Source organism: Mustela nivalis, assembly GCF_964662115.1.
Source record: "Mustela nivalis genome assembly, chromosome: 14".
NCBI lineage: Eukaryota > Metazoa > Chordata > Mammalia > Carnivora > Mustelidae > Mustela > Mustela nivalis.
In genome coordinates, this window is record NC_139033.1 from 75,522,903 (window position 1) to 75,547,518 (window position 24,616).

At 38.8% G+C, this 24,616-nt stretch overlaps 1 protein-coding gene across 8 annotated transcripts in view; it reads left to right on the forward strand.

Annotated features, from left to right (window-relative positions):
- Positions 1-24,616, forward strand: part of PTPRM (protein tyrosine phosphatase receptor type M) — a 749,942-nt gene that overhangs the window by 513,539 nt on the left and 211,787 nt on the right. For 4 of the 8 annotated variants that reach the window (XM_082697313.1, XM_082697314.1, XM_082697316.1 and 1 more), the window contains exons 12-14: positions 3,471-3,744; positions 4,720-4,756; positions 11,336-11,410. In XM_082697313.1, the coding sequence (XP_082553439.1) occupies positions 3,471-3,744; positions 4,720-4,756; positions 11,336-11,410 (386 nt within the window). The remainder of the gene's footprint in view (positions 1-3,470; positions 3,745-4,719; positions 4,757-11,335; positions 11,411-24,616) is intronic. The other 4 variants (XM_082697317.1, XM_082697320.1, XM_082697315.1 and 1 more) reach the window with 1 other exon arrangement.

Genomic DNA, 24,616 nt, shown 5'->3' on the forward strand with positions numbered 1-24,616 from the left:
AAATAATTTCTGCAAATTTTTTTCTGCACATGTATCTTCACATTTCCACTTTGTGTAGTAAATGAGTTTTCCAGAGTTGTTTTTAAAGTGAGATTTTGAGGGGCCCTGGGTAGCACAGCTAAGCATTTGACTCTTAGTTTTAGCTCAAGTCATGATCTCAGGGTCGTGAGATAAAGCCTTATGTCCAGCTGTATGTTCACATAGGAGTCTGTTAGAAGATTCTGTTCCTCTCCCCCTTCCCCCACTCATGCTTACTCTCTCTCTCCAATAAATAAATATTTAGAAAAAGTGAAATTTTGAAAATCATGTCATATAGCAAATAACTTAGAAAAACTGACTGTTAAGAAGGAAGCCAGTATTAAACATTATCTTAATGGAGAATCCCTTTGCAAAGCAATTAATTATTGCTTTGATTTATCCTATTTTTTAAAAATAGTTTTTGTATGCTGAACAAAATTCTGAATAAAAACACAAAATGCACCTTAGAGATCCATCTAATTCTCATATTTCATTGGAAAAAAATAATAAAACCCAAAGGAATTAATTTAAAACCCCAGTTGTGGGACAGCTGCATGACTCAGTCAATTAAGCATCTAAATCTTAGTTTTGGCTCAGGTCATGATCTTGTGGTCAGGTACTGAGCCCTGCGTTGGGCTCTCTGCTCTGCAGGAAGTCTGCTTGAGATTCTCTCTCTCTCTATCGCTCTCTCTTTCAAATAAATAAAAAAATAAATAAAATCTAAAACACCAGTTATTAGCAGAATTAGGATTGGAGCGTAGATCAATGCATATGCCACTCAGCCCCCAACCCCACAAAAAGCATTTCAAGAGAACAGTCACTTTCTCTCAGTGCTGTTTGTATTTAGTGGTGTACTAGCTTAAACTTCTTCATGAATCAGCTGTTGTCTGTGTTGTGCCGTCTTTTTTTTTTTTTTAAGGATTTTTATTTATTTGGGAGAAATTGAGACAGAGAAAGAGAGTATGAGCAATGGGAGGGGCAGAGGGAGAAGCAGGCTCCCAGTGGAGCAAGGAACCCACTGCAGGATTTGATCCCAGGACCCTGGGATCATTACCTATGCTGAAGGTAGTGGCCACTTAACCGATTGAGCCATCCAGATGCCCCACATTGTGTTATTTTTTACTTTGACCCCTCACTCTTGTTATTCTATGACCTGACATTCTATTTAATATTTGCTGCATATCCAACTATTCCAAAACTCAGCAGTTGAAAATAACATTTCCATTTTGCCACAATTTTGTGGGCCAGCAAAGACTTGTCTGCACACTTCCCGCTTGGGATGTTGGCGCTGCCATCATCTGACACTCAGCCACGTGGCCTTCCATGATGGTCCACACATGGCTATCAGTGATGCCAGTTGTTGGCTAGAAGTTCTTTGGGACTACAGAGCAGAATGCCTGCATATGATCTCTCCAGTGTGGCAGGTTCAGGGTGATTGGACCGTATACGTGGTGGCTGGGTTTTTCTTCCAGAAAGCTGGCTTCCCTGGGAAACCAGGTTGAAGATGTATAGCCTTCTCTGACAAAAGCCTTGAGAGCTACCCATTGTCCCACTGTTACATTCTGTTTGTTGTACATGGTCATTAAGGTTGACCAACCCTATTCTTGATGGGATAAGTGTCAGATTTTGCAGCCATATTTTAAAATCAACACATCTAACCATATATGTAGGAAGTCAAGGAAAAGGGAGGTAGAAATTAAAGTCCACTTTACTTCCATATGTATTCCTTGTCTTCTGTAGAGGGTGATTCTTCCTAAACATATCTAGTCGTGTTAGATTCATCATGCAGTGAGAATTCTACCAGATTCAGTAGAGTATCTTACATAACCAATAGAAAGTCTCTGATGTTAGAAGGTTAGGAACAATTTCTGGGTTTTATTTAAAAGTTTCTTTCACACTCAGAATTTGCTTTATCATTGTACTGTAATCCTACTGTGCTACCTGTCTCCTGATCTATCATTCTGATGTTCTACAACAGTTGATGTTTATTTGAACAGAATTACAAACTGAGCCTCAGCTGCTGCATTGCATTCCTGTAATGGAATGCGTTAAGTAGCTTGTACTCCCGGAAATAGGTGATTTCCCTGAGGGCACTTTTGGAGTCCCCAAGGGCAAGACCCAAAAAGGAACCTCTCTAGGTCCTCCCCAGGCAGGTGGGGGTGTTAGGCACCTCTCTTCTCCTCTTCCTGGGCCTTATTGAGGACCCGTATGAGCAACTCTAGGATTGCAGCCTTGTTCCAGGGAGTCCCAGTGCTTTTCTGATACAGTGAGAACAAGCTGTATTTCCTGGCCAGAATCAGTCTATTTTGATTGAGTTCTTGAAAGCTGCTGTCAAATGTTAGCTTTGCTTAATATCAGAAAGTTGTTTTGTTTTGTTTTTCCCCTACCAAAACTGCACAAATGTTCATCATTCTGATAAAATACAAATCTTAGGGACACCTGGGTGGCTCAGTGGGTTAAGCCTCTGCCTTCAGCCTCAGGTCATGATCTCAGGGTCCTGGGATCAAGCCCCGCATGGGGCTCTCTGCTCAGCTGGAAGCCTTCTTCCCCCTCCCCCTCCACCTACCTCTCTGCCTGCTTGTTATCTCCATGTCAAATAAATAAATAAAATCTTTTAAGAAAAATACATATCTTAATAGACACATCCATCCTTCAAGGCTTATCCCATTCTCCTATGGCTCCTTTGAAATTCAGACATTGAAAGGGGGCAGGGAGGAAGGAGGGGTAGGTGCTGGGACACCTGTCCTTGCAGGCCTCTTTGAAACATGCTTACCCCCATCTTATCTTTATATATAGTTCAAGTAACCCAGTTCATGATCTGCTCATAGAAACTGCTTGTAACTCCAAGGCTAGTCTCTTCTCTGTTCTCCTTATGTCATCTCTCTCCATTGATCTGATATGGTGAGGGACAAAATGTAAGAAAATATGGGAAGTTAAACCTTACTCAAACATGAATCTTTACATATTGTGTTTTTGACTTGTTAAAACTTCACATGCACTCATATAGACATCATTGAAGAAAATAATACATTGCCTTTTTAAAAAACTAAAAATATAGTTAATATAACTTCACTTATTAGGTAAGTTGAGTTCATTTTCTATAAATTCATCTTCAGTTACATGTGAGAAAAGCATTATTTTAGTGCCCTGCTCACTTAAATAGCAGAGATTGTTACGTGATTTTTTTTTTTAATTTTTGTGAGCTTTGTTTCTATCAATACATTACATTACTGGGTGAGAGTGAGAGAGTTCTATGGGAAACTATTAAGCCCCTTCCCTCTCTTGCATTGAGCAAGTGTTAAGTGAGTATTCATTATGTACTAAGCACTTATCATTGACTATATCCAGTGTATTCTTTATTTTGGATATCCTGTGGGCCCCACACAATTAAAGGCAAAGGACATAAGCTTGATTATCATAAAATATCACTGATAATACTTTTTTCCCCCTAGTGTCTATCAAGTGGTTGTTGAGGAAGAACGTCCTCGAAGAACTAAAAAGACAACAGAAATCTTGAAGTGCTACCCCGTGCCAATTCACTTCCAGAATGCGTCCATACTGAACTCCCAGTACTACTTTGCTGCAGAATTCCCAGCGAACAGTATCCAAGCTGCTCAGCCTTTTACTATTGGTGATAATAAGACATACAACGGCTACTGGAATACTCCCCTTCTCCCCCATAAAAGCTACAGAATTTATTTCCAAGCTGCTAGTAGAGCCAACGGGGTAAGTTTTATAGATGGCTATTTCCTTAGGCTATTTAGAGTTTATAATGTGAACATGGATTAAAGAAGAGAGTAGTCAGAAATAAAGGCATGCTTTTGTGTGTTTTTACTTAGGGCAAATGTGGGTTTTCTTTCTCTTTCTAAACTTATTTTCACCTAGAGAAATTTATGGAAAGAAATGAATATATTTGTATTTGTTTTTGGTAGGAAGACTATGTTGTCAACATGATGGTTTTTATTTTCAGGTTTTACTTGTTACCAAAAGTTGGCTAACAATTCTGCTTAGCTTACTATTTTACAGGAAAATAGTATAGTTGCAACACATACATTCAGCTCATTTAAAATTTTGTGAGATATACAACATCTGTCTTTTCAGCATATTCTGTCCCATTTCTTTAGTTTCACAAGAGTTTATGCTTCCTGTAGCTGTGACTAAATTAGGTATCCTTTTTTCTTGCTAAGAGAAAACAGCTTTAGAAAGATAAGATGAAAACAAAATAAAAACTCTGGAGTCATTTCTGAATTTTTTCCCTTTCCTGTTCAGGCCAACCAGAACTATGGTAAGATACTAAAGTCTCCCTAGAAAGAAGTGTGAGTTTTCCAGCATGGGTCTAAGTATCAGCATAGACTTGACTTTTGCCAGTGCAAAGGGGAGAAATCTAGGACCCTGAGTTCTCTGCCAGTAGCATCTGCCCAGAGAGCAAGCAAGGATCTGGAGAAGCTGGGACCGCTAGGCAGGACATCTTGGGGGTAGCTCCTCATTCAACATCCGCCCCAAAAATGCCCACAGTCTTCAGCTATGGAACTGCAAAATGAATCTGAGTGGGGTTCCAGAAGTAATTATTCTGTGATTAACACCACACGGGGAAAATGAGATCTTCTTTATCGGCATTTGAATAGAATGACAGATAGTCCTATTTGTTTTAAATAAAACATGAATAGTGATTTTTTTTTCCTCCCTCTTTATTTGACACAGGAAACCAAAATAGACTGTGTCCGAGTGGCCACAAAAGGTAGGTTGAAACTGTGGGATGCTCTCCCAGTTTATGTCCTTTAAAAATTTAGATGGTATTTCAAAACTTCTTGGAATGTTAACTCCACTTAAAGAAGTGTATGTATGTGTGGGTAGGGGTATTAGAGTCTAAGCAGTTAACAGGGACTCACTATTTCATGTAGATTCTTTCTAAATTAAGGAATCATATGATTGTGTTCCAAGCAGTTTTCAGTGGTTAGCTTTCTCAGAATTCTTTTAAAATAAAAGTAATGTTTATGTGATCTAAGTACAGGTTTTTTAAACCAGAGGAGTACTGTGGCTGATGAAAAAGTAGTAGAATATTGTCTGCTATTTTTAAGCAAAGACCTAGTGATAACAGCTCTCCCAAGTGGAGGGCATGGGCTTTTTTCACTGAAGGTTTTCACTGACAACAGGTCTCTTGAACCCAGGAACTAGGTGGTGTTAATGGAACTTCTGTTTCCCAGGCCCAGTTAAAATTCTGAGAAAATGTGATCAAGGACCAAATGTAGAAGTGGCTGGGGTGAACCACCATGGGCTTACTACAGACAGCCTCCTGAAAAAAAGAGTAGAGTTGTGTGTGGGCACGAGCTGTGATGTCATGTTCTCAGCCTTGCAGTGTGGTTTTAGCCAGCATTTAGGAAGCACTTCAGAAAATGCTTTGAAAAATATAAAGTCCTGCATTAAAATGAGGCATTATAAATTAACACTTGTGGTTGAAAACACCCTTTCAGACCATCCCAATGACCCTGAACACGATGAATTCTGTGTGATTTAGAAATTCAGAAATGACTGCTTAAAGGCACTGTTGGGTCTGTAGTATTAGAAGTTATTGGGCTGTAGGCAAGTCACTTGACTTCTGTTGGATGAAACTATCTTGTTTTTTGTGTTTCCCTCTCAGGGAGTGTAGTTTCCTATGTCATAACATCCATCTGCATTTTCAAGTTTCTCATTGAATTCTTATTTCTTAAAGATATATGACCTTTTAATCAGTTAGCTCAACAAATATTTCTTAGTTTCATTATAATGGGCTAAACACTGTGTCAGGTACTCACATTACTTGTATTTTGTTGGTCCTCATGGGCTCATAGTTCTGTTTCCAATAATCTATGCATATTGATTTTGAAACCCTCAGTTTTTTATATCATATTGTACCTGGCTAAGTGCCTTTATTTTTAGGAATAAATTAATAATGAATGAAATTACAGATATCAGTTGTATTTTATAAACTGTAATATGTGCTTAGCTATTAGTTATTACAGTTTTATTAAGCCCTCAAATGAGGTATCGATGTCCTGAGACCTCCAGACCACTGCCCATGCTCTAATTGCTGGATTGAATTCTTCCCCTTGGGGTCTGAAAGAGTAAATCCAGTTCCAGTGCCTAATTTATAATGCCTTACATTTAACATAATAGCTGAAAGATTTGAAAGCACGGTCATTCATGTGTTATCTATTTCTTCAACATTACTGTGAGAAATGCTATTTTTATATTTTAAATGAAGAAAATGCATATTTTTAGAGATGACTTGACTGACCAAGGTCACTCAGCTGATCTGTGGGTCAAGGCTTAATTCCAAACTTTTGGACTCCGACTCGCAGTGTTTCACTATGTTTCATGGCTCTTCATCCAGCAGAACCTCTAATAAATCTGATTATAGTACTACATTGTATAAGTGTCTGCTCTCCCCTTTATTAAAATCAAGACCCTGACCAGTTTCCTTTGAAAACAGTGAAGTATCTACCATCGTGTTCAGCTACAAAGCTAAACAATTATATAAGTAACACCCCTGTAGATACGGAAATCTGACGTTGGCCATTTTCACAATAGATTGACTTTGATGGTGAATTGGATCATTTTCTTCCATTGGCTAGATTTAATCAATATTCTCTTTTGTTTTTCAATTCACCCAAGGATGATTAGACAATCAGTTGACCTGATTGACTAAATATTCCCCACTCATATTTTCTGAGTCATTGCAAACATTGATCTAGCAACAAACTCTCTCCACATCAACTCTTTTGGGGAAAGAGGGGAACAGATGTTAATAGTCATTATGTAACAATGTCATGTCTATTCACGAAAGTGTAAGGCAGGAGGACACCTCGGGAGAATATCTCCTTGTTAGGAAACTGCACTATCCCATACTATTTTATTTTATTATAATCTACAGCACAGATTCAGTGAACTCTCTTTACAGCACAGTCTAATGTCTACCCTCCACCCCCATCCCCTCCCCCACCACAGTCAGAACATTTTTCTTTATTCATGTTAAAGATTCCTTCAGCAGTGCAAGAAACCTTCCATCTTGACTACTTAGTCAAAATAGAGAAATAGTTCTAATAACTCTACTTGTCCCTTGCAGTAAAGATGCTGGAAATTTTAAAAAGTTGAAAATTTCTGTGTTTTGCCACATATGGCCAACAGTGTGGTGGATTAATTGAATTTCCAGGCACTAAACCACTTTCTTAAGCAGCATTTTGAATTTACAAAGATGTCGATGTTCTCATGAGAGAACTGTTGACAAGTATCTTTATAGAGAAAGTATGGAGGTGGATTTGTTTTCACAGGAAGCTAGTTTGTAATTTCAAGTATGGGTATGTCTCTTGAAGATATATTTCATACTATTTATACATTTAATGTTGTGATTATTTTAATCACATTCCACAGGCATATTTTGACACTAATCATCTCAAATATAAAGCCTCATAAAAATTAAACATAGGAAAAACCCTAAGGTGTGTTCTTACCTATATCCATATATGTGGGGGATTGCGATATTTTCCTGTACCCTTTGATTTAACATCCAGATTCCTCATAGGTGTATGTGACTCTATTTTTTTTTTGTTGTTGGCTATAGGCAAACTCATCATAGAACATTCTGTCTCAAGTTAAAAGATAAAGACACCATACAATAATAGAATATACCTGATGTTTGGATGTTACCTTCAATCTGTATGGTGAAGTTAGTAGACGAGCTTTTAGCTAGACTTCGATTCTCTTAGTTTTATTTTGATTTTTAATTCACATTTTTATAGTGGGATTCTTTTCAAGACCGCTTTGGTCCAACTGTACCTTAGCAGTTAGTGTATGTATTTTCTTTGACTTTTGCATACCTTATGACTGCCTTGTGGTAGGGTTAAAACTCTTTATGCTAGTTCTGGAAGATTTTGTTGATTATCGATTCTAAACCGACAGGATACACTTAAAAATAAAAATCTGTCTTGTAGGTAAATTGGACGTCTCATATTAAATGAGGTATATCCATTCTAATTGATAAAATAATCAATTTAAACTGTATACTTTGCATCAATCTTCCATAAAATAATATTTTCCCTAACATGATACCAGCTGTCTTTCTCTGTGACAGTATAGCCATTTGGGGCTTTCTTGGTATATGTTTATTTTAAAATGTATGTGGGCACCTACTAAATGTTGGGTGTAGTATAATCTGTGAGAGTTCCTAATATGTAAATATGCCACTTTTAGGTTTTTAAGGATTTGGGGTTCATAAAAGTTTTGGGTTTTTTTGTTTGTCTCTTTGTTTTTAGTGTATGGGGACTAGAATCATATGTGTGTACTTCTTTTTCTTTCTTTGCTATTACTTGGCTAACAACAGTATAACTAGGACTTGAAAAAAAAAAAAAAAAACTCATGAGAACACATGCTAAATTCCTTCCAAAAGCATTATAGGAGTCAGACTATAAGTCTAAAAGAAAAAGAAAACAAACCATTACTCTAGTGTCATATTTCAAGGTGAATTTTTTGTGCAAAAAATGCTTTATTGTATTTAAACTCGGTATTTTATTTAACTTATGTTTGTACTGCAATGTGCACATGCTTTGCTGGAAGACCTTCAGAAAACTTTGAAGGATTTCCATTGTCCTGATACAATTTCTACATAGATTCAGAAATTTGAATATTTCTTTTTTTAATCACTAGGCTCTTTGAGAAGAAGTTTCTCTAGACTGTTTTCCTGTTCACTGTTTTGTTCAATGAAATACCATCGTTTCTAGGCCACACTGCTACAGAATGAAAACACACCAATAAAAGAGCTGAAAAGAATGTCTGTTGACATGCAAAGCTAATTAAGAATCCTTTTATCTATTCATATTCAATACAGAAGAAAACAAATTATGTAGTAAGACCACTCATCTGTGCTAATCTGCTATCATTTAGTTATGGATTTAGAAATAGAAATATAGATATGATCTACATTTGTCTTTCAGCATTTTGTAGAGAAAATATTTTCTTTGATTGATCTGAAGTCGTCTTCCCAATGTATGTCATGAGTACATCCAGGCCCCCTGAGAAGTTACCAAGGAAAAGAAAACCTTTTAAAATTTGTCCAACCTTATGTTTCCCAAATTATTTGATCCAAACTCATTTTTCAAGGAGCATGAAAGTCATGCCAAAGAGTCTGGTAAATATTGGTTCCTCACATTCCAGAAGATTCCACCACACAGGACTGAAATTATACTTTGGAAGTCTGGTCCACTTTTGCGCTTCCATTCATACCTTTGGACCTAAAGGAGATCCTAAATTTATCAGCAACTATTAGAGACTATCTTCAAAGCAGAGGGTTGGGATTTCTGACTTTACCTTATCAAATTTAGCAGCATTCTGTTTTATCATACATTTTTATTGATATTTTAAGACAGGGGGCAGCAAATTTTTAGGCAAAGGGCAGATGGTTAAATATGTTAACCTCGTGAGCCATATGGTCTCTGTCACAACTACTCAGCTCTCCCGTTGCTATGTTAGAGCAGCTGAGGGTGATATGTAAGCAATTAAGGCTGACTATGTTCCAGTAAGACTTTATTTGCAAAAAGAGGCCATGGGCCAGCTGACTCCTCTTTTAAGGTAATTTGTAACAGAATCTAGTTTTTTTTTTTTTCTTTCTGGTAACTAAAAATTATAGTCCCAAATACTTTAGAAGGCAGAACATGGAGATCATATAGAAATCCTTCTTGACACCTATAATGATACCTTTTCTCTGGGGGGTTTTGAGCCTCCAGTTGCAATTTGCCCTTCCTTTAGTTGTGAATACATACATGGCTGCCCCACGTAGCCATTTTCAAGTAACTTTTTATTCATATTGTTCACCTTTTCCAGTATTGGGTAGATGCTCTGTTTTTGATAAGACACTATAATTGTTCTTGAAAGCAGAGTAGGTCACATTTTCCTGAATGTAATAGAAAACCTCACAGGAATGTTGGTTGAACAACAACAGTCAATGACCAAGCAAATGTTACATGTATAAACTTGGTACAACTTTGTGTAACCGGTATTAGGGATCCCATTTTACTGTTTGCAATTGATTGTATCAGTATGCAAAATTGCATACTATGCCCTATCAAGAAAATTATCTCTGTAGTACCTCAGGAGTCCTCCCATCTCCTGACCCAACCAGAAGTTTATTCATCTCACTTAGCAAGACGAGAAAGTTTTCATTAACAATGTGTGAAAGACAATTATCCCACTTTTGAACCCAGTCGCTACAGTTGTTAGTTATAAGGAGCAGCACCGTCTGAATGGTGCAGAGGGATGTTTCAAAATATTATGCAGCAGCAGTTTTGGGTTTAATTGTGTGCAGATGGTAGATGATCTATTTTCCTTACTCGCTGCCACATTTCTAATAGCACCCAGGCTGTTCCATGTAAATTAGTAATCTTTCATGTAAGCCTGTCCTTAATTTTCCAATATTTTTTCTTTGCATCGTTTTCCAGCTGTATCATGTTAGAACTGACGTTTTAATTTTCTATTTTTTCCCCCAATATCTGTGTGTCATAAATGTTAACCATTTAAACACAACCGCTGAGCTGTACAGGCAAACCCAAGAACCCCGACTGGTCTGCTTCAAGACTCTTAATCATGTCTTGGGTCACATGTGGTCCCTGACAACGACAGCAAGGCGATTACTCATTTTCCTTTCTTGAACCGATGCTTTGAGATGCATTTTTTTATTCAGTCCCTTCATGTGACAAAATCAGTTTCCTAAATGGAAATGTTCTCCGTGAAATTTAGTTATCAGAGAAATTTTTCTACCTAAAAAAATATTTTTAGGAAAAGAAGATAATGTGCTCCACAAAGGTGATTTTAGCAAGAAGAGAAAATATTGTGACTTCAGCAGCAGAATTTTAAGCAACCTGATAAATTTTAAAAGCCTAAAGTCGGGATCGTCAGAATTAGCAACGAATCATTCAGACACTATGCTCAATAGCAGTCGGAAACACTCTTCAGTCTAGAGCCTTATTTAGGACTTGTGTTTTGTTTTTATTTTTTTATTTTTTTCCCCCTTTGGTTAATCTACCCCAAATCTCAGCCAAAGCTTGCAATTGGGTCATAGTTAGAACTCAAACTGCCTGACGAAAGCCTGTTTAAGGGAAAAGAATTCCAAAAATTCAACACTTTGCTATGTTCTTTTTTTTTTCTTTTTTCTTTTCTTCTCTTTTTGTTGTTGTTGGAACAAAGTTGAGACGATGTGATATACTGATCGAGATTCTCCTTGCTAGCCTAGCTTCAGTCTGGCTTTTTCTTCCCTCATGCATGCTGACCTGGGAATCTTCCTTTGCCATAGCTGCGATAATCGTGACTCAGCTTACAACACCTTACATTCGCATCGCCCCTGCCGCAGGCGACGACCAACTGACAGGTCAGACGTTCAAGTATAGATGAGTCATCTTGCCCATTTCCTGCTCATTTTTCTCAGCTTTGTTTCCCCTCTACATTTCCTCCTTGCTTAAGGCTTGTTTACAATGTTTCAGACTCTTGGTACAGACCTGTGCCCGCATTAAATTAAGTGATGTGCTTGGCCTCTTCTGTGTGCGCATTTATACCCACGCATTAAGCACAACGCCACTGCATGTTTCCATTGTGTGTTTGTCTGTTGGTTTGTTCCTTTTGAGCCTAATGTTAAACAGAATGAAATTTGCTGGACTTGCGGTAGCAATGCCATCCAACAGGGTTTCAGTCAAAATACAGAGAGACGGATGCCCCGTTATGCAAATTAACCTAAAAAGCCTTTGCAGGATGAGGGTGAGCGAGGTTTATTTTCCACCTTGTAGGGTCTAGTTTGCACGCACATTTAGCAACACACAGTCTTGAATTGGAGCCACCCAAAGCTGTTTGGGGTGACACCGTTCAAACAGCTTTTCATGTACTTACAACTGCAGCAGAGCTGACTGCATTCCTTCTAGAACCAAAGTGTTTATATAAAGCAGTGACACATCTGCAAGTCAAATGCATTGAATAATTTAGGGAAGTTTTTAAAAAATTGAATGGCTTTGAGTCATGGAGTTGAACTGCGTGCTTCTCTGTAAAAGGAAAAGCACACAGAAAGAGAACTTAGCTAAGAGAAATTAGCTTCTCCATCCATACTATCTCTAAAGGTGTATGGACATCTGCAGAAACACCTAAGGAAAGAGCCCAGTCAATTACTCCAGATTGAAGGTGAGTGGCCAGAGAACCCCAGAAGACAAATTTTTGTCCAGCAGTAAAAGCAAGCCATGGTCAAGATGTCTGATAGAATTACATGGGCAGGGTTCAAATTCTGGTCCCAGGGACATCATCGATGTTGTAGTTTGTGGCAGGTTGTAGAACATTCTGCCACTTTCCATAGAATTCCACTCCAGCAATTGTTTTAAGTGTATGCAACAAGGGAATATTCTCTAACGTTTAAAGAGCGGGGGAAAGCATAGCTTAACTCATGGTAAGAATTCATAAATGTTTAAGTTGTTCTGCGAGCTTATTATTTTGGAAAATAAAAGCTACTGAGACTCTGGAAATGTACAGACTGAGTTTCGTAAGGCGAAGAAATGTAGGCTAATTCTACTTCTTCCTCCCCTGGAATTCTCTACACATTTCCAGTCCTCTGTTTCAGGGCCTGAAAGCTATAAAATTATTATTAACTGTTCTGCTTCTGTTGCTTCCAAGTTTCTTTTCAAGCACATTTCTTTTACTGATTCAAGTCCTACTTGTTACAGACTCTTTCTTACCCTGAATTTCTGAAGTGCTCTTCCCAAACAATAGAAGTGCTTAAGGGGTAGTGTCTCTCTTAACATAAGCTTTCCACTCTAAAACCTTCCTACGTAAGGACTGCACATGGCCCGTGGTCAGGTTAGGTGTCCATCGTGGAAGTAACCTGAGATCCTTGAGCAAGTCTGACCCCCAGCTGGCACCAATGTTGTCAGCTAACCATTAAAAATGGGTTGGCCCCACTATCCTTTAATAAATGCTGTGCTGTTCTCAAGCTTTGCCTGAATCTACTACTTCCATATTAAGCATGCTGTTTACTAGACATAAAGTAAGTGAGACTTCTGAAACATAGATTTCTCTCTAAAACTTGCATAATTAAGAAGATACCTCATAAATCAGCCTCCTTCCCAAAGCTTTCCAATCCAGCGTATCTTGTTACTTGGGAACTAGTCTGTGAAGGACACATATATTGCTGTACTGTATGGCTGCCATTCATTTAAAGGCTGCAGGAGATCTCCATCATTTATTTTGGTTTATTAGATATTAAAATGATGGAGTGTTAGAATAAGCCTCAAAAACCAGTAAAAAAAAAAAAACCTACTTCTGATCTTTTTCTTTTTTTCAGTATTTACCACTGGTTTTAATGATGGTTAATCTAACCCAGATAAAATCAAAATCAAGTAATATTTCTTTTGCCTTTTCCATTTGCATCAGCCATCAACTTTGATAGCGGTAACACTGTCTTTTTTAATAGATTTATTCATGAGTCATACTGCAAGCTTGAGGCTTAATGTGTTCAATCACTGATCTGACATTTATTGAGCACCTTCTGTGTGCCAGGTATAGATCTACTGACTTTTATAAAGAGCTTTACTCTGGATGGTTATGCAGGCTCTGGCATCAGGCATTTTGCATTAGTCACATCAAAACCCATGTACACACATGCTCTTCGGAGTGAAAACTTACCATCATGCTCGTCATTTAGCAGTTAGTAAAAGACAACAGTTTTGTAACTAATGGGTGAAAAGGACATGGATTTCCAAGCCTTTCTCATCATGCGGAGCAGCTTAGGAAATGGTCTCTGGGACAATTGTGAACACTGCACATCTGTGACCCATTTAACAGTTGTGACTTTGTTTATTCAATCAATATCATCCCTTCCAGAAGCCAACAGGAGACACATGAGGGATAGATATGTTCTGAAGTGCCCTCTGCGGTATTTTTGTTCATTCTGTTGTATCTGCTGACATCATACTTCTACAAGGGCTGCTCAAGGCTGTACTTATACTAGGAAGCTTTAGGGAGATAGTTCTCTGCAACATAGTTCCTTCGTCCCAGAACATGACACGTGAAGCTTGAGTTTTCCCTGGCATGGGTGGGCCCTCACTCACTTGCCTAACAAAGAACACAAGCGCCCTGGTGACCTGATGTCGGCACCAGGACTGTGCCAGACACAGCAGAATTCTCCTAGATTTAACTGATCTGATTCATTGAGCAAAAGCAGATCAGTCCGCAGACCACTAGTACATTGGATGAGCAGGCCTGTCACTGCGCTGAGGAGTGTCTTTAAATTTGTCTACTCAATCAACAGTGAGAATACATCATTATGCAACATACACACATATACTGACACATTAGTTTAACTGAAGCAAAGACCTTAGAAACCATACTGCTAAGGCTACTCACTGAGTAAGATGTACTCTGATGTGTTCTATTCTGTTCCATCTTATTCTGTTTTTTAAAAAATTCTAGTCACTACCTACTAAGCTGATTTCATTTCCCACTCTTGGGTTGTAACCCACAGCTTTAAAAAATGCTTTACTCAACCACTGGATTTAGGAGATTATAAAAGGAAACAGAATATGTAACTGGAATAAAGGTACTATCTACCTCAAAACCACTCTAAAGAGTGCACACAGAGAAAGTTCTAGAAACTGGAAATACTTCTGGTTTCCACTTTGTTTCCTTTATTATGTGATTAATTGTCTGCAATATAGTACTGCTTTAGGAAGAAAATTAAAAGCTGTACACACTAGAAATTTCTCTTCAAGATCTTTTAGTTAATTTTACAAATATCTGTAGGCTGTTTATTTTATATGAAGATATTTCTGTTTATGATTTAATAACCCAGCCAACTCTGAAATGCTGTAGAGAATGTTTTCCTTAAACAAATTTTTTATCATCCGTTTTGGTTCACCCATACATCTAATATGATAAAATTGGTATCTTAGAATATTTATAAACAAAGTGGCTTCTGGGACTCAAGTACAGATCAGATATAGCAGAGCATGTAGAATTACTCGCTAGATATAATTAGTACTGGAGGAAAAAAAGAGAGAGCGAGAACTGGCCAACAATTATTCCCACACCATTTTAAGTTTTGAAAAATATACATGTAGCATATGTCTGTATTGTCAAAGGTAAACACAGCTGGACATTAAAGCTGTAAAAACAGATTTTATTCAGCAACTAGCGACTGTAGGGGATAGAGGTGTGCAGATGGGACCGGTGTTTTAAAAGGAGAACGAGGGGGTAGGCAGGATGCAAACAAGGGCTCAGTGGAGTCAGGGCAGTGAGAAATTACAGCCATCAGGAAGGGTTTCTTGGTACATGAGATCCCCACCTGGTTTGCTTACTGGCATTTATCCACGTTGGGTTGCTGCCCTCCCCTAGGAGCTAGGAAACGGGCCCTGTCTTCAGGTGTCACTGGAACAAACCCTCAGTTCTTTGGGCAGCCTCGAGTTTCCTCAGGCAGACATTTTAAGGGGGATCAGATCATCTAAGGATACAGCCTTGAATGGTTAGAAACCATCAGTGTTCAAGTCTTGACAGGCCAAGTTTGAGGACTAGGGGAGGTAGAGTTCAGAGGAGCTAGCTGGAATTTGGTCACAGAATTTTGCCAATGTGTAGGCAAAGTGATCATGAGATAAATTCCAAAGAATTTCTTTTTCTCCTTAATGTAGCTCTTAAAACAAATAGAGTTTTGTTTTATTTATTTATTTATTTATGAGCATGTACACATGGGGGTAGGGGCAGAGGGAGAAGGGGAGAATCTCAAGCAGACTCCTCTCAGAGGCAAACCTGACACAGGGCTTCATCCAATGACCCTGAGTTCATGATCTGACCCAAAGTCACAAGTTGGATGTCACTGACACCTCAATGGAGTTTTTTTTCTTTGTAAAGTCTAAAACATGGAAGTCCCTGAATTCCATCCCACTGAAGAAGTCAAGCCTCTGAATGTACGAGAACCTTCTTTGTTCTGGGCTCTGTGCTGGAGACTTGCACAGGCCTTATTTCACTGAGAGAACACTATCAGTCTTCTCAGCTGAGAAAAGGAAACACAAAGGGATTAAACACCTCCACGGGCCCCAAAGGACTGCAATGCAGTCAAGTCAGGGAGAGAAATCAGATTCCAGGCCTTGTGACTTGAGCCCTGGGCTCTTCTAACCTCAGCATCTGTTTGAACTTCTCCCTCTTAGCCCTCTGTGCCCTCCACGCTCTCCTCCGTCCCTTCCTGGGCCCCTCAGGCCTCACTTACTTCCCACCTGGCCCGGACGCCCCACACAGCCCTTTCGGGTGGGTTTTTATTGACATCTGGATGCTCTGGGCCCTTTGCCCCCTTGCCTTCACCACCTATCATCCTGGATCCCAGCCTGAGAAATCCCATCACCTGCTTACCTGGCTCCTATCTTCACACTCCCAAGTGTTGCTTGACAAATGACAGAACAGGCAGAGTAATTCTACTTGAGGTTGGTGCTTTTCCCCTCACCTTGATGTCTCCCCCTGATCAGTGAATGTCCCCTGCATACAGAGTTATAGAACACTGCCCTCTGCTCCCACCCAGCTCTTCCCTCAGCCCCGAGCCCGAGACAGCCAGCTCAGACCTCCCCTTCCATTGCTGTGCCCTCTGTCTTAGGCAGGCTGCCCTCTGCCAGCCATGGCACGTTCGGCCTTCCTCACAGCCCAGCGGGTCCTAGCTGTTGGGTCACAGAAGCCACCATAATTGAGGTTCACCAGCAGCAGCCCAAGGAGATTTCTCAGACCTTCACTGATAAGTGGAATCTGTAGCAAAGATCAAATTTAAGTATACCCTGAAGCCCTAACACCATCTTTCCAGAACATGTGTTTCTCCTGCCATCTTTACAAAGAATAAAGGAGAGTGCTAGATCCTATTTGTCTCAACTCATGGATTTTGAGCCCTAGGCAAGGGCTGACACTAGGCAGGAAGCCGAAATTAGGATCTAAATTTGGTGGTGACTGTAGGGGGAGGTACATGGGGAAACGTAAGGACCTCAAATCCTTTGTTCCATAGATGCTCATTAGTCAGATGCCAGAGACCATCCGCAGTGGAAACCCTATACATTATCTAATCCAGTCGTTCTTAAACAGTGCTTTGTGGGTTTCCATGGGATTCCTCTCACACAGGCTTCTGGGCTGGGCACCAGCTCACGTTAGAAGAGTTATGGGTAGCATGGCAGTGGGAACATGGGCTTGAGGACTAAATCAGTCAGGTTCAAATCCCAGCTGTGTCACCTACCGGCAGAGTGATCTTGGGCAAGTTACTTCAGATCTCTGTGGCTCAGTTTGCTCATCAGTGAAATGGGAGTTTCAGTTTTACTCACAGTAAAGTTGTGAGGATTAAATGGAGCAACTGAAGTACTTAGCAAGCCCTCAATAAATGTGACCTATTAGTGTTTTTCTGCCTTAACACACTCTTCAATTATGGGAACAACACAAACCCTTTTATTCCTTCATTGATTCAGCAAGCACATGTTTCCTGAGTGTCTGCTACATACGGTAGACACTGTGCTCAGCTCTTAGGATATGCCAGTGAACAAAGCTTATAAAAACTCAGGTATACTGAACAGTTGTATCCTATATCTGTACTGACCTCATCCCCAGCACCTATAATAGAGGTCTTTCTCTCTACATAAAAATATATAAATATAGGAGCGCCTGGGTGCCTCAGTGAGTTAAAGCCTCTACTTTCGGCTCAGGTCATGATCCTAGGGTCCTGGGATCAAGCCCCACATCGGACTCTCTGCTCCATGGGGAGCCTGCTTCCTCCTCTCTCTCTTTGCCTGCCTCTCTGCCTACTTGTGATCTCTCTCTGTCAAATAAATAAATAAAATCTTATATATAAATATATATTTATATGAGTGCCTGGGTAGCTCAGTCGGTTAAGCAACTGCCTTTGGCTCAGGTCATGATCTGGGTTCCTGGGATCGAGTCCCACATCGGGCTTTCTGCTCAGCAGGGAGCCTACTTCTCCTTCTTCCACTCTCCCTGCTTGTGCTCTCTCTCTGACAAATAAATAAAATCTTCAAAAATATATAGATATAAAAATATATCCAGACGTTTTCACTATCATTTATATACTTAGCTCTGCCACTTGCATTTTACATTCAATAACCGATGATTTCTCCTTCAAACCAATACATATCAATCTTAAGACATTCGTTTACCAAGTTGAAGATTGTTCTTCTGTAGGGCCATGTGATGATCTTTTCACTCAGTCCCTTGTTCAGGGACATTCATATTTTCACCATTTTTTTTTCCTGCTAACAACAATAATCACCACCACAAACTGGAATAAATAACTGAAATATATAAAATAAAATTAATAGCTGGATAAATAAAATAACTGGAATAAAATAAAATAAAATAACTGGAAAAAAATAAAGTAAAATAAATAACTGGATAAATAAAATAAAAAATTGGATAAATAAAATAAAAAAACTGGAATAAAGAACCTTGTATGTGTTCTTTCCATTACAACATTTATTTCTCAATGATTCCCAAATTGGTGTCAAAGGCCAAGTTCATTTTTTATGTACAGTCCTTTCCTTCCACATTGTAGCAATTCATCCCCAAGTACCTGCTAAGCACCCCTTCTCCCAGCTCCACGTGCTTTGATGCTTATCACCTCATGCTTCCAATATGGTGCGTGAAGATGGGATTCTCCTGACCTTTCCCAAAGACAGGCATCCTGGCCTATGGTCATTGGCCATTTGCATTTCTTCTCTGTTCGTTCATACTTATTCCCATCAGTCACTCTTGTTTTGACTCCACGGTGTCTTTTGGCTTAAAGAAGTTTGCATTTTCAAATAATCAATATGTTCCCATGTTCCTTTATTTCTCCAAGGTTATTGTTTTGCCTGAGAAGGTGTTCACATCTCTGTGATTATTCAGCCAGTCCCCTGAATTTTAGCTCTCGAATTCATCTGGAAATGACCACTGATATGGTGTGGTGTATTGCCAAGGGAGAGGTCTAGCTTTTTCCAGAGAGACAGCAGTTAGACTGGCTCTCCTGATTAAATAAACAGTAATTTTCTTACAGAACTGAAATGCCATATTGTCATGTGTTAAGATACATGTATAGATTTTGTCATGGTCCTCTTTGGGTCTTCCTACATATTTATCATAATTTTTTATTATGATGGCTTTTATGATATTTTATTACTTGATAAAACTAGAATTCTCCCCATACTCTTTGTCAAAAATCCCTCCCCACTGATGCCTCCTTGTTAACTTTATCAGTCCTTATGATGGCCTACAGCCTTAGGTGTTAGTTAACACACCTGTTGTTAACACTGATTCCACATCCGTTGCCCTGACCTCCCTGTTGTTCTCATTCCATCACTCCTCTTCTGCCATGCTTCCTCCTTCCACCTTTGCTCCCACTTTCCCCTTGCTTAGGAATATTCTCCCCCAGACATCAACTTGACTAACCCTCCTTCCTCTAGTACTTCTTGCTTAAGTCTACCTTCTCAACAAGGTCGGCCATGAATACTCACCCTTCTTCCTACTGCAGCCTTCCATGAGATCTCTCCCCATCCTCTCCTCACAATTTGTCCCCTTAGGCTGCTACTTTCTTCCTTTTTATAACTTTCCTCACCTTATGTGCTTACTTCTGTTTGCTCCCGTCTTTCCCCTCTCATAGAATACAAGCCCTTGAGGACAGGAATCTTCATCTGCTATTTTGTGACATATCGTAGGCCCTGAGAAGTTGGTCAAGTTCACACTGGGCAGTCAGGTTCAAAAAATGCCACTGAGGTTCTCACTGGGATCTTAACAAATCTAAATATTATCCTGACTGTAGAAATATGGTAAATCTCTCCATCAATTCAAATCTTATTATAAGACTTGTAATACAAATTTGGAGTTTTCTGCATTACCTTGCCTTGTCAGTTCTCCCTCTAAAAATGTATTCTAAGTTCAATGGCATCTCACCTTCTTGTGGCCATCACACCAGTCTGGACCACCACCCACACATTTTAAATACTCTCACGGATCCCTGTTGACTCATTTGCCACATGGCAGCTGGACTGACTTTTGGAAATTGAAGTCTCATTCTATCACTCCTCTTCTTAATGCCCTTGTATAGCTTCCTACAGCACTTGCATAAATTCTAAACGTCATGTTGTAGCAAAGTAGGGGGCGCATGGTCTGGCTCCTCTCACACCTGGCCCTTGCCTTCCAACACTTCCCACACTCAGTGCTGATCTTCTTTCTCATCAAAGATTCAAGCTGGATCCCACACCAGCAGTTTGCACTTCCTTTTCCCTCAGACTGAAACTCTAACCCTAATCTTCATATTTCTAGCTCCTTCTCAAAGTTCAGAATTCAGAGTGGAGGTTCTTCCCTCAGAGAAGCCTCCCTAGACCACCATACTGAAACACAATGCCTTTTTGGCCCCAGGCCATTGCCCTGCCCATTACTCTGCTTCTTTGTGCAGTTACCAATTACTGTCTCCTCCCAGAAGGAGGGGGAGGCAGGGCTCTGTCTCTCTGTCTTATTCCCAGTATAGCGCATGGGCACCTAGCAGGTGTTCTACATTATTTACTGAACAGTTGATGACCTTTCTTGTTAAATTTAGTCCCAGATATTTTATAGCTTTCCCATATTGTTAGTAAAGTTTGAATAAATTTTGATGAGAACTAGAAACTTTTGAATCTTTTTATTTTGCTTACTTTGGACTGATTTTATGTTAGTCACAAAATTCATCTCTTCTTTAAAAAAATATAAATATAAATGTGTGTGTGTGTGTGTGTATGTATATATTTGATTCAGTAGACCTTTGCACTGCAAATAAAACAGATCCATAGTTTTCAACCTATTTTTTAAAAGTACAACTTTAATCAGCCATTTATTTTAGCAAGAAAGATTTAATTTTAATTTAATTGTTTTAGAGAGTGGCCTACCCATTCACACCAACATTGTCTGTTTCCTCCCACTTCCTAGACTGCATCTGACCACTTCTCTACCTCCACCTGTCAGACCCAGCCAATGGATCTTTGGTACTCTTTAGCAACAATAAGCTGGGACAGGCCTAAGTGCAGATAGGCTGCATTTGCCCTTCTATAAACCAAGGGTTCTCTATTTGTAAATGAAGTGGTAACTAAAATTGTATTTTAACCATACTGAGGAGCTCAGAGGACTGAATACAGCTTGAAGATGGTGTGATTATTTCCTGAATTTGAGCTTAGTCAGTGGCAGGAACAACAAGTGCAAAGGTTCAGTGGTGAAAAGTAGCATGACAAAGAATGAAATATTACCAAGAAAAAAAAAAAAAAGGCCCTCGTGGCTGGAGAGCAGAGAACATCCTGCAAAAAGGATGTGTTATTATTAGTGGTCAACTTGTACAGACAGACAGAGGCCAACTGGGACCTCAGAAGTTACATAAAGGACTTTCATGTTGATCCTACAAGCAATGGGCAGCCATTGAGGTATTTTCAGGGGTGGACAGGTTCAAGTTTGCACTGTACACTTCAGCCACACTAGAAACATTGGAGGGCAGATGAAATAGGCTAAAGATTGGAAGAAAACTCTAAGAAATGGAAGATTGTCCAGCAGCCTAGGAAAAAAAGAACAGAGGGAACGGGTGTGAACAGAAGAGCTAAATGCCAGCAAACAAATAGAGCGTCAGCTCCAGCCCTGGGGTCTTGATAATCTGCAATCAGCATGGAAGAGCACCTGGTAGGGAATTTAAGCGACAAGTTCAAACATATCGAAGGAATGCTCTAAGTACCTTTGAGATGGAATGGTTTCATTCAACCTCTTGCATGAGTTACCCACTTCATTTATTTTGAGAGCTATTTACCAGGGTATTCATATGAATCAAAATTGACAAAGAACATAAAGGATAATAAAACTCAGCAATATTATTTGAATATATGGTCACTCAGATAAAATCTCACCACCGTTCGCTGCAGACACTTATATTTTGTCCTTTTAAGAGTTCAGTCATTAGACTCATAAAATGTTGTGTTGAAGACTGTTAATTTTGTCGACTAGGAAATATATGTAGAAATATTTTTATCTACTACTACAGGGGCTCTCTTTCTTTTATCTTGATACTTTCTACAACCCGCCACTCAGTGCTTGGTACTTGAAAGACACTCAGAGACCAGCTATAAATTTCTGGTGGAATGAATTCATGTGTAAAAGTTAAAATGCCCTTAAAGGCATGAACCTATTTCCACACCCCAGTTTTTTGTTTTTTTTTTTTAAGAAAAATAATATCTGTACCACAGAGGAGCCCCCAGCTATGGCTGCCATCAGGAGAAATGGGACTCAGGGAGACAAGGGCTGGGCCAAGTGTCACATAGCCATCCCATGGTTAGGTTTTGTTAGCAAGTGGGACATGCAGTTCCAGTCTGATAGAACTAAGTTATAACTTTGCCATCGCTGAAATACTTAGCTTTAGGGAGATAGGCTCTGCCCAGCTCCCAACATGTCCACTGTCCATACTGTAGGAGAGAAGTGTCACTCATTCATCCTTTATGTGAAGAGCTTCTTGTCCCCTTGGGAAGCTTGATGTGTAATTAGCTCTGTGTTAAGAGATGCAGAGAATTCAAAATCCAAAAAGTGCAATGTTCCTCTCAGGGATACCAAGGATCTTTGTTAAAACCAACATCAACAAACAAACAAAAAACCCAACATAAAATGTTGCCTAATTATTCCACACACACACAAAAATTTACTAGTATCTTGAACCATGTGTAATAATGGTAAATGTTTAATGAAATAAGTTGACATATATTCAGCTGTTCTCCAAAAAATAGTACCTGTATGATTGATTCTGCCTCAGTATCAGGAGCTTTGATTTAATCTTGAGAGAGAATTTTGGGTAAAAATAAACGGAAGATAATGCCCCCTTTAGGCTTCCTTATAAATAAAAATAGCCAAACTCTTCATTTAAGCTGATAATCCATTTATTGGAAACAGTGGCTGAATTAAAGCTACCATTTTCCAATTAATCAGGTAGCCTCATTTTTCAGGTACATTATCATATCAATATGGGTGACTAGCACTTCACAAGCCCCCTTATCTTAGGCACTCTCTTTTCAAATAGTGAAGGGGGAGATGTATATACTACACATCAGTGCTATATATACTTTGGCCATGGAGGCCAATATGGAAAGTTAGTGAGGGGAGAATTTGGTTGGAATTTCAGCATCTCTTATAAAGGTTGCTTGAGGATTCTAAAAATTTCCTTTTCCGCCGCAAAGAATGTAAAGTGAGAGGAAATTTTTATTCTTTCTGCAACACCAGCTGAATGCATTTTAATGGGCTGTAGTGTCACTGGTGATTTATTACCCCTTTTTGTTCTTTTATGTGTTATATTTGTCATTTTGCTATGGCAGTTTCATCTATAAAACAGTATAGTTACAAGAAAATGGTGAGGGGATACAGGACTGCCATGGGAGATTCTGTTGCTTTTTCCTTGTCATTTTGGGGAAGGAAATACTGAGTCAAATGTCAAGCATTTAGTTTCAGAAATAATATATTTTAAAAGATGTATATTGCACCAAAATAGTATTGTTTTCCATTTTTGCTACATAAACTTAAGAATTTCTGTGTAACGATTTTCAATATAAGAGAACAACTTCATTTTTCAATATCCTTTTGTGTTTTCCCTTCTATCAGCAGGGTGATAAAGGAAAATAAAACAATGTATTTAACTGTCTTTTATTTGCTTATGGCATAGAGCATTCTGTCTTGAAAAGAGCAAATTGAAATTTTATATTTTAGGAAACTTACCTTTTAATTTCAATATGAATCTAGGGCATTGTACAGGTCCAACACAGATGCTGCAATAAAGTTTTGAGCTCAAAATAAACCAAGTCTTTGCTAAGAGATTCAATATGTTGTGAAAAAGCAAGTGCATACAGTTTGAAAAATAGTTCAAGATTTTTGCATGAAAGATTTCATATTGATGAGTTGAATTTCCTTGCCTTTTTTCTAAGGAAAGATACTTAAATTTTATAGTGAAATTAAATTAATTCATCCTTGATATGAGTAAACATGGAAAAGTCCTGGATATTTTAAAAATATTTATCAAAATTGAGTGACACTGTCTATTTCTCTAGGTCTTTCTCTTCAACCTAGTGTCCAGCACGGAACCAGACACATAGTAGATGTTCAAAAGCATCTACTTGTTGATAGATACCAATCCTGATATTCTGATTTTCATTTTTTGCTTTAGACAAATGTCACTACAATTTAGAATATAAGGCATCAAGATTAATTCTGACAGTTTTAGGTGTAAGGCATCTGTGAAATTCATTCAGAATTTGTAGGCAAAGGGCCATGTTCTGCTGTCGTGCAATTAACTTTTTGGTTGGCTTTGAACTAATCTCTTTTATAAATAAGTATCTTTAGAATACTGTAAAATACTTATCATTTGTTAGAGGGGGGTTTTTACAACATCTGTAGATGTGATCCAATATACATACTCAGGATGGAAAGGAGTCAGAAATTCCTTCATGATCTTGACACTGCATGATACAGAAGAAGTAGCAGATCAAGAAAACTGAGGGTAGATCTAGAATGAATAAATGTCCCTTTCAAAGAAAGAATTCTTCTTCTAAATGCTTTT